At 34.1% G+C, this 11,907-nt stretch overlaps 1 protein-coding gene across 1 annotated transcript in view; it reads left to right on the forward strand.

Moving 5' to 3' along the window:
* Positions 1-408: 408 nt before the first annotated feature.
* The window catches only part of LOC147010914 (cytoplasmic FMR1-interacting protein 1 homolog), a 48,986-nt gene continuing 37,487 nt past the window's right edge, over positions 409-11,907 (forward strand). Inside the window, exon 1 of the mRNA XM_085859018.1 lies at positions 409-426. Within this exon, the coding sequence (XP_085715144.1) occupies positions 409-426 (18 nt within the window). The remainder of the gene's footprint in view (positions 427-11,907) is intronic.

Raw genomic sequence — 11,907 nt, forward strand, 5'->3', positions numbered from 1 at the left:
ATCAAGGCACGTGACGAAATATCGGAAGTTGTTGTTGTTGTTTTAAAAAAAAATTGTTTTGGTTAGCCGACAAAACCTTTAGGACACTCTGCTCTTGGACACATTTGTCATTGTTACCTCATGTATGTCCATCGGATCATTACTCTCACCAAAGGAGAGGGAGGGGGTTGCATTTGGGTCCGTTTGTTTGTTTGACCGCACAGACCTTTCGTGTTTTTCTCCGCAACCGCTTGTCAGAAATTTTCGAAATTTGTGCGTCTACTCATAGAGAATGTTTCAATGATAATTACAGCGTCATAGGTCACGTGGTGTGGCAGCCATGTTGGAAAAATGGGGAAAAAAATTTGGACCTCTGTGCCTCTGAAACCACACCAAGGAAAGAATTGAAATGACATTGGGGCTTTCGTTATGACTTCATACGTGCAAGTGCGTATGTATAACGCCACATCCGATAAGCTTGAAAGATTTTGAGGGTCATGAAGGGATAATAAAATGGTCCACAAAAAACAGTTTTGATGACATCATCAGTCACGTGATTCAGCAGCCACATTGTTTCTTTTTTTTTTTTTAAACCTTCAAAAATCTTCTCTGAAATGGCTAAACAGATCAAGGCAAAAGTTTAAACATATGACTGCCTATCCAGGAGAAACAAAAGGTTCACATATATATGATGTCAGTAGGGTAAGAATACTGATTCTGGCTCACTTTTCCCCATGTAAATGAATGGGGAATTTTCAGCGATTCCCTTTTTTTTTCCTTAAAAATAAACCCCCTTTTTATCCCAAGGTATATTTATTTGTCTCCCCTTTTAACTTGGAGGTTGAACCTCATTGAATTGAACACCTGGGGGTTGAACAGCTCACTCATTGAACCTATAAAGATTTGTTCATTCTCAAATTCCTTCAATAGTTTAATTTTCTTTGCACAATAATCCCCATCTAAAATATTGACAAACAAAACATTTGAATCTTTATATTTTTGAAGATACCCCTTTTGTGCCATTACGAAATGATAAACTTCTCTTAATGCTCTTGTTTGACCACCTCCTGAGCCACAGGTTATTTTTTTTGTTAAGCCCCGCCCACTTTTGCTAAGCTCCACCCACTTTTCGTGAGGTATTTTTTCTAAGCCACGCCCACTTTTCCTAAGCCCCGCCCACTTTTGCTAAGCTCCGCCCACTTTTCATAAGGTATTTTTTCTAAGCCACGCCCACTTTTTCTAAGCCCCGCCCACTTTTGCTAAGCTCCGCCCACTTTTTATAAGGTATTTTTCTAAGCCACGCCCACTTTTCCTAAGCCCGCCCACTTTTGCTAAGCTCCGCCCACTTTTCATGAGGTATTTTTTCTAAGCCACGCCCACTTTTCCTAAGCCCCGCCCACTTTTCCTAAGCTCCACCCACTTTTCGTGAGGTATTTTTTCTAAGCCACGCCCACTTTTTCTAAGCCCCGCCCACTTTTGCTAAGCTCCGTCCACTTTTCATAAGGTATTTTTCTAAGCCACGCCCACTTTTCCTAAGCCCCGCCCACTTTTGCTAAGCTCCGCCCACTTTTCATAAGGTTTTTTCTAAGCCACGCCCACTTTTCCTAAGCCCCGCCCACTTTTGCTAAGCTCCGCCCACTTTTCATAAGGTTTTTTTTCTAAGCCACGCCCACTTTTCCTAAGCCCCGCCTACTTTTGCTAAGCCCCGCCCACTCTTACATCATTTCCAGTTCATCTCTGACTCACAAAGAAATCACTAGAAAATTACAGGATGTTATGGTTTTGAAAAATTTCCTAATGAAGGCTTGCCTAGGCTTGCCCAGGGAATTTCCAAAGGAAACCACACCCACCAGTCTTTCTCTATAAAAGCTTCAAGCCCAGGCTCCATTTTAAACATTTGTTTTTGCTGGCAATGGTGTGCTGTGTGCTTGCCTGGAACTCTCTGTCTTGTATGGAACTAAACCTTCAAGTTGATGAACTGGATTCAAACCTCTTATCTGTTGAGGTAAGATTTTTATTTTCCTATTTTCAAACTTTGATTGAAGCATACTCATTTAATAATTAAATAACTTAATTAATACATTATTATTTTCTCTCACAGGAAATTGTATCTGAAATACAAAATGAAAATACTGCTTTTGCTACAACTTGGAGCGAAATTGTTGACTTGGTTGAAGACCTTGTGAGCGACCAAGACCTACAGAACGAGCAAGACCTTGAGTGGGATGACTTTGGTGTTCCTTGGAACTCTCTGTCTTGTATGGAACTAAACCTTCAAGTTGATGAACTGGATTCAAACCTCTTATCTGTTGAGGTAAGATTTTTATTTTCCTATTTTCAAACTTTGATTGAAGCATACTCATTTAATAATTAAATAACTTAATTAATACATTATTATTTTCTCTCACAGGAAATTGTGTCTGAAATACGAAATGAAAATACTGCTTTTGCTACAACTTGGGGCGAAATTGTTGGCTTGGTTGAAGACCTTATGAGCGACCAAGACCCACAGAACGAGTTCGTCCTTGATGACCCAACCAAAGAGTTATACCTTGGAGACCAGCAAAATCCTGAAAAAGAGTTTTACAGCAATAGTACTCATTGTGAGTTATCAAGACAATACCCACTGAACAAGTTATACATTGATGAGCCAGAATACAAGTTTTACCTTGGAGACTCACAAATTTTGAAAAAATCAGTAAATGAGTTCTGCCTTGATGGTTTAAATAACTACCTTGGAGACTCAGGAAAAGGGTTCTGCCAAGATGGTTCTAAATATGGGAACTACCTTGGAGACTCACAAATTTTGAAAAAATCAGTAAATGAGTTCTGCCTTGATGGTTTAAATAACTACCTTGGAGACTTGGAAAGTTGGGGTTATTTTGAAGACTTGAAATGCTACCACTCTTTGGGATTTAAACCTATCAAGAAAGTTCTTACTCCCTCTTTCTATGTCATCAAACCTGAAAGCCTTAAAAGACAGAATTGGAAGAAGAAAAAAAAAAACGTGAAATATATATATATATATATATATATATATATATATATATATATATATATATATATATATATATATATATATATATATATATATATATATATATATAGGTGGAAATCTCATTTTGAAAAAGACTGTGTTGGGTGAGGATTGAGTTGGGGTTGAGATTTTGAATGTGAGGGTTGGGGTTGAGATTTTGAATGTGAGGGTTGGGACACACACACACATACACATCAACAAACAAAAGTTAAGCCTTGACTATTCAGTTGAGGATTCTGTGTTTGGGGTTCACAGATCTAAGAACGTCCACCCCTTGACACACATTATATACTGTTATACACCTCGGACTTGGCCCTCGAGTGTCCACAACGGTGTATAGTAGGAGGCAGTGAAGCGCCAACCTATTGCTCCCATTGCACACACACACACACACACACACACACACACACACACACACACACACACACACAAACAAAAGTTAAGCCTTGACTATTCAGTTGAGGATTCTGTGTTTGGGGTTCACAGATCTAAGAACGTCCACCCCTTGACACACATTATATACTTGTACACCTCGGACTTGGCCCTCGAGTGTCCACAAAGGTGTATTATCTGCTTAGTTTTGTCTTTTGTAATTCCTGTGAATAAAATGAACCTAAAATCTCTTCCCTTCCAAATCATATATTTTATAAGTCCAAGGAACTGTATCTATTACATCAACAATTTTAAAAAGTTCTTTCGTCCATCGTTCAGTAAAACCCTTTTCAAAATGAGATTTCCACCTATATATTCTTACGATATCACCAACTTTGAACTTAGGTTTTCTGACATTAATCTCTTTTTCATATTTTAATTTTGTAAATGTTTCTGATGGTTTCATATTTGTTGACGTGTGAATCGTGTCATTATACTTATCCACAATATCCTGAATAAAAGATGACCATTGTTGTGAACCGAGTTGTGTGAATTTTTTATATAGTCTCTCTTTTAAGGTACGATTAAAACGTTCAACAACAACTGCCTTCCCTTCATTAAAGGTACTGTATAATGTAATACTGTTATTTTTTAGAAAATTCATAAATGTCTTGTTATAAAACTCTCTACCCTCATCAGTCCACAATTTTTTAGGTTTTCTCTTACTTTTATTAAATATCTGTTGAAAAGCTAACATAAGAGTATTACCTGTTTTGTTTTTTAAAGGGACAACCCACGCATATCTACTCCTCAAATCAATAACGGTTAAAGCATACTTGTACCCCTTATCATTATTGAGTTCAATCAAATCAGCAGACCAGATATAATCAACTTCCTTGGAATAAACTTTCCTTCTCTGAAACTTTGTGAATATTGGTTTATGTAATTCATCAGCTAATTGCTCTTCAGTCTTAATGGCATCATTAGAGCCTATAAGTTTTTTGAATTTCCAAGTCCAAGTTTCAATTTAGCACTAATCATCTTCTTCACGATGAACCTATCAACTTTTTCTCTCAAGGTTGGATTTTGTATCAGAGACAAATTATACAACATTTCTCTATCGGCTTCATGCTTTTCTTCCAACGTTGTGGTATTCCCATAATCAATATCGTGTCTCATGCACACTTCATCAACTCTATTGATTGGTTTACTCCAGGATTTAGGATTGTCTGCCTCATCTAATCTTTTATCCAAGTTTGTGCCTGGACCACAGAAAGAATACCCTGGAAGATGTAATTCCCCTGGTATTCCAGTAGTTGTAAATTTACTTCCTGATAAAAACTTTTGTATATCTCCTCCGAGTTTGTGTTTGGAGATAAATTGATTTTTTTTTGAACCACACACCGAACATATACCTTTTTGTATAACCCTGTTATTTTTACTTTTAATATATGAAATATTTTTAGTATTAGTTTTCTTTTTACATTTGAGACAATAACTCATTTATTTATGAGAAAAATTCCTGCAGAGTGCAAAAACCTTTTTAGTTTCCAACATGCACATTTGAATCTTAATTTTTAAAACATAAAGAATCCTTAGAAATGCCTTCACTCTCTCCTCCATTTATTTAAGAAAAAACTTGAATTAAAATGAATAGCTTGACGATGTCAATAGTCTTGAAGAAAATATTGCAAATAGACTTGTCAATTCTTTGTTTTCCTCCTCGGTGGGTTGAGTTATTTTCTGTAATACCACCAATCTTTTTTGAATCTCACTGGTTTCCATATTTTGATATTTATTCATTCTCTCTCTTTCCTCCCTCTCTCTCTTCTCCTTTTCCTCCTTCTCTTTCTTCTCCCTCTCTCTCTTCTCTCTTTCCTCCCTCTCTCTATTCTCTCTTTCCTCCTTCTCTCTCTTCTCCTTTTCCTCCTTCTCTTTCTTCTCCCTCTCTCTCTTCTCTCTTTCCTCCCTCTCTCTATTCTCTCTTTCCTCCTTCTCTCTCTTCTCCTTTTCCTCTTTCTCTTTCTTCTCCCTCTCCTCCTTCTCCTTTTCCTCCTCTTCCCTCTCTTCTTCAACTCCTTCCTCATCCCTTACTATCCTTGAATCGTTTACACCCCATAGAATATTATACATATATTCATCAGGATTTCTTGTTATTCCTGAATCCAAAATAATTTTTTTTACAACAGGAAACCAATAAAATTTCTTTTGAATTTCTAAAAGAGCCTTACCTTTTCTTAACCTTATAATTTTTTCATTATTTAACATTCTAATTAAATCTAAAGTTGTCGGTTTATCAACATCAGCATAATGCCAATCTTTTATTGAAAATACCTCATTCTTATGTTGTAGAACATATTTATTAAAATACCGAATACCCTTTTCTTGAAGGTATGCTTGGACACAGAAATGATAATTTTCTTGAAGCCTTCTTGCTGTCATTTATGTATTAGAAATATATGTTAGAATAATATTATGGCACGAAACACCTCCCCATCTTCCCATAGTTAAATCATTTTGTATTTCCTTACTTATTATATATAATCCTGTTTTTTCTGTTTTCATGAGATAAACAAGGGCAAAACCATTATTATATTTACCCTTATTAAATTCTTTTATTTGTTGTTTACTAATCGTGGCTCCACAAAACTCATTCTCGATACCAAGTGCATAATATTCTTCCTTACGAGACTGATTTAATTGTTCCAGGTCTTCGAGGTTAATTTTAAATGACCAATTATACCCTAAATCATTCATATCATACCCCCATTGTTCTATTCTCATACAAACGATACGCCCTTCTTTATAAAAATTTATTTTAATTCGAACTGTGAATTCTGTATGACCTGGAGATAATATCAACACTTCTGTATCTTTGGAATACACAGCCGTTTTATTTAAGTATATATATTGTGATAAATCGCTTAATCTCACCAAGTCATTCGCGTCAGTCGGGCTTGGATAATTTTTTAATTTATAAGCATTTTTCATGTTAATATTTTTGTTTATATTATATTTATGTCGTTCAGCCTGTGCCTTTGTATAATAATTTGATAAATCAATATCCAGTTCTTGAGATACACCAAAGATAGAACCATCTTTACCAACATAAGTCATTTATATTAGATTAAAAATAATATCATAAAATTTTTTATTTTTGTTGAGTTGAAATAACACATATAGACATAATTGACCACAACACTTGGAATTTAATTCTTGGACTTGAAATGTTTGATAAACACCATTCTGTAAGAATTTTATGACTTCAACAGGTGGTGGAAGACCAAAACTATCAAAATAATATTTGTCTTGACTATTAAAAATACAAACCCAATGAGAACCGTTCCCATCATTATCTTCTAAGTTCATAATAATATTCTTTGTATGTTTCGGCACATTTGTTAATTCATCTCTCATACAAATAACCACATTATGAATTTTTAATTTCTTACAATATTTGGCAAGTTGTAAATTTGATGTTGTATTCTTTCCAAATTCTTTCAACCACTCATCAATGCTCATTTATTTATTAGAAAGATATAATCCATTACCTCTTTTCGTTAATTTTACACCTGCTTGTGCTATAGAAGAAAGCATATCTCCAACTAACAATCTCGCTTTATCAGGCAGACCTTCAAGTTTTTCAGCAAAATCTACAATTACACCACTTCCACTAATTTGTTTCTCCAACTCTTTGTTATGTCTTTCCAATTCTTTTTGAGCCTGGAGTTGAGCCTTCCTTTCGTTGGCAGTTTTCACCGCTGTTGAAATACCACCCGTCAATGCTCCAACCGCACTTAAACCAGCAAATAAAGGAATTAGAAATGGGAGAAATCCTCCACTCGTCTCTCTTATTGAATATTTTTTCAACATTGGTTTTGTCATTTTAATTTTAAGTGAGCCAGTGTCATTCAAGATTTTAACCTGTTCTCTTGTGAGCAAAACATCAATTCTTACTGCTCCTTTTCTCTGAATTGTATTAACGTTAATCGTACAAGGCTTTTGATTTTGAACACAAGATGATAGTTTATGAAGATTGATTTGATTAACATATACCCCAGTTGGTACTTTGCCACTCATTTATTTAACAAAAAATTATGTGAGACTAATCATCACACCATTATCTGTATTAATCTGCAATTCTGTTTCTTCCAAAAGCAAACAATATGTATCAACTTCTTCACTCTCTCCTCTTTCAATGTATAGGGAAGTATCCACTCGATTAGACTTTATAGTTTCCTTTTGAGCGCTCAGGTCAAACGCATAGATTGTATACAAACTTTTAAATGCTGTCATATCCAAAATAGGTTCTTTATTTCCATTACTTTCACACACCTTTTGGTAAGACTTGTATGCTTCAGCAAAATCATTTTTTCCCAATTAATTTCCAATCTATCTCGTGGATAAAATGTTCCATCTAGAGAAACGCGAAGTTGTTTCACCTTAGCATTATCACTCAATGCATTATTCTTATCAGTCGCAGTATCACCATCTGGCTTTTTAAAAATCATCCACAGATATCGTGGCTTTCCTTCCAGAACACCCAAATTCCACGTGTAAGTAGTTTGATTGAGTTTAACGTGTTGACATCTTCTTTTGAGGTATGATACACTGAGTGGTTTCTTTGAGTTAAGTCTTCGATTTAACATCTCTTCTGTTTTAAGATTAGGAGTATATTCACTGATATACCAACTCATCTCCTCAATTACAAATTTATTCTGTTCACCAAAAGCACTACCAACACCAAAAAGCAATCTATTTTCATTATCATTCCTTTGTAGTTGAAATCTAATTTTAAGACCATACAGAACTTTATCATAATCACAAAATCCAAATATACCTTTAAGAGGAACTGCCACAGTAAAACTATTTTCTGCTTTTGTATCATCATTATACATTCCTTTCCTTTGAATATATCCAGGGTCTGTGTTTGTTCCCGTTGACATATCAGGAATAAAACCTTCGACAGACCCCTTTCCCATTCTATCACTGAATGTATAGAGTGTAAATTTCATCATTTCAGATACAGCAGAGACATAATCAACCGCTTCAACTTCTTGTGTTCCAATATACAATCGCACACTATCAAACATTTTCCAGAAGAAATCATTTACAAGTGTAGCGTTTGTGTTATTCCCAGCCTTAGTGAATTTAAATTTACACAACAAGAAACTTTCGGAGAGATTCAAATAGGTTTGTTGATTATTTATTTCAAAACTTTTTGTACCATTTGTATTCCAGTCTGTTCCAGTTATTGCATTTACCTTGAAGTAATCTTCTTTTTAGTGGAGTTTGAGATAATAATAGTATCATCCAAATCATAGATACTATCAATTGCTTCCATACTTGTATTTATTTAGGAAAAAAGATGTTAAAACTTTTGAAACCCTGATCCAAGTATTTGAATTATTTTCTGTCGTTCTTGTGGGGACAACTGAGTTTTACCTTTCTTAATTTCTTTTATTGCTTGTAATTTATGAGATTCCTTCTGAGCATCTTTTATACTCTTTACAGCACCTGCTACATTTCCCACAGCAGAAGCAGTTGAACCAATTAGGTCTTTATGTTTAAGAATAGTTGAACCAATACCCATGAGAGTATCAATTATCCCATCTCCTCTAAATTGATGTCCGACACCCCTTTGTCTCTTAGGTTTATAGTATCCTCTACCAAGATACATACCTTCACCCTTGTAGTACGGGGAAAGGAACATCCCATCCCCTGTAATTATTTTATATTTTCCCAACTCGTGTTTCCTCACAATAACCATCGTATTTATTTATTGAAAAACTTCACCTAGGTGAATTCTGATGGATATAACTTCTCCATTAAAAGAAATCACACGATTATCTTGGTCGGTTATCCTAAAATTTACTCTGTGTATGGTTTTACCTGACACAGGTAGATAAACCAAATTTTTAGGTTCCATATTGAATTTATAACCAATTGGGGTTGAGTATGCGCTGAATGAAAATATTGTATTTGTTTTTTTTCCATCATTATAAGCACCATCAATCAAATCACAGTGAATTAACACCGAATTTATTCCTGAGGATATTTGAATGACATTATCACTGTAAAACGTCCCATTAGTTTCAATCTTTTTTGAGGAGAAACCTAATAACTCTCTAAATGAATTATCAATTGTGAAATCAACCTTGTAGTTATTTTTAACTTTAATCGTTGATTTTGAAGTTTGTTTTTGAATGTTTATAACAATATTTTTGGTTCATCACCCTGTTCTTTCATAAGACGAGCAATTTCGGAAGATATTTGAGAAATCTCGTATGCTCCGGGTGAGACTGTTATCGTTTTGTATCCACTTCCCGGATTATAACTAAACTTGTCATTTTTCTCGGTTATATTAAATAAGGTATTATAAGTTTCCATGGACAATAAAGATGCCTCATATTCTTTTGTTGTGTCAAGTTGTAGTGGGTATGGGAATGAAGATGTGTGGTCGCTTGTTGTGAAATTAAAACTCAGGATTGTGCTTCTCATCTTATTTAATATGAGATAAAATGTCTTTATATTGAGATTTATTAATTATTTTCATGTTCATCAACTGGTCTAAAATGGCTGATGCTTCATTAAAACAATTGTTATTTCCAGCCTTCTTACTGCCTAACAACAATAACAGTCTATTAACTAATTGCGATGGGTCATTTGGAAGAAAACTAATACCTGAACCAAGGATACTTAAAGCCTGAATAATGTGTTTCTCCTTCTCATTCTTCCTACTTTTACCAGAAAGAATAACCTTATAATTTAGAGTGTTCAGCAAATCAATATATACTCTATCATCATTATTTTCCATATCCAATGGTTTATCAATATACTTTGATTCATCCCTCACAGTTGAACCTTGTCTTCCATCTTTTGTGAGAAGAAACATTAATCTCGGAGTTAGTTTAACAGAGGGTTGAGCAGAACTTAAGAACCTTAATTCATCATTAAATATCAATACCTTTTCTTGAACAAGATGAAATATTGCTGGTTGTTCTGTTGGAATGAGTCCTGCTTTGGTTTTTGAATCCGCTGAATATTCATTGTTTTGAATAGCATTCACAATATAATCAGGGGGTTGATTAATCTCTTCCAGTTGTTGAAATAAACCTTCATCATCATATTCTAATTCTCCTAAATGCTCTAATTCTTCCTCCGTCATTTCACTGAAATCTTTTAACATTTGAAGCTTTCTGGGAGTATATTCTACTGTGGGAACTGTGGAAACATCTTTCATTTTTTCTTGGGAAGTTTTTAAAAGTGGTTTAAAAAATTTCTCTTGTTTTCTTTCAAATGCTTCTTCACCCGTTAGTTTCTGTCTGCGTTTCTTCTTTATGTCTTCCTGTTGTTTTACAACTTTTGAAACCAACTCTTGATGTTCCTTAAATCTTCTTGCTCTTTCTTTTGTATCCATTTATTTATTGTAAAATATCATTTAATGAATTGTAAAGATTAACAGGGAAATTTTCCTTTTCTTCATCATTCAAGTAGATGTGTTCAAATAAATCCTTTTCTTTAAATATTTCATCAAATTCTTTATTAACATTAATGCGAGTTGTAATTTCTTCTTCACTAATACTTGCATCTCTGCTTTTCATACGTTTGCGTTGAGTTTCTTCATCAACATCAAAACCGAATGATAAAATCTTCACTCCGCTCAGATATTTAATAATTTGTCTCGTTCCTTCTGGATTAGTTTCTAATATCCCAACACCACCAGATTTTAGTTTCCTTAACTCACTCTTACAATGTGAATATTTTGTTGTACCAAGAGAAACCTCCTCAAATATTTGTCCTTCATTCCTCAATCGCATATGTTCCTCCACTGAAATATAGTGATAATCTACACCTTTTATTTCTCCAGGTCTTATTGCTCTAGTTGTTGTTGATACAATGCGTATCACGGGGTGTTTTTTAAGTAAATTTACAATATTCTCATTTGTACTACACAAGAACCTTGATTGATGAAAGTTTTTTCCAGAAGCAGATTTACCCACAAGATTTATAATAATAGTTGTCATTTATATATGTAATTGTTTATAAAACAAAAAATATATCCCTTAATATCTCATCTTGTTTCACAACAATATATTTATATTTTTCAGTCGGGTGCTTCATGTAATCCTCAAATTTCTTTTTACTACATAATGTAGAACAATTATCTCTCCAAAAATTATTGATATCTATTGAATTTAACTTGAATAAAATAAAAGTATTAGCATTGTTTCTGATGGAACGACGAGGAAGTTGAAAGTACGATTGACTAAGATAAATACAATTACAAGAAGAATGTCTCCCTCTTGTGTAGTAGCTGTCCATTACCGTTTGGTTTCTCTCATTAACACAATCATCAAAGATAACGAGGTTCTTTTTATCCAAATCTTGGGGAGACGGTATATCATCCGTATTATCACTAAGAATACAAGTTATAGGATTTGATTTCTTTTTACATCTCTGTGTATCACAAAATAGTTGAATTATATCTTCAATGTTATAATCATTTAGGTTTTTTT

The sequence above is a fragment of the Eptatretus burgeri genome, chromosome 16 (assembly GCF_056783735.1).
Source record: "Eptatretus burgeri isolate ZD-2024b chromosome 16, Ebu_testis_v1, whole genome shotgun sequence".
NCBI classification, from domain to species: Eukaryota; Metazoa; Chordata; class Myxini; order Myxiniformes; family Myxinidae; genus Eptatretus; species Eptatretus burgeri.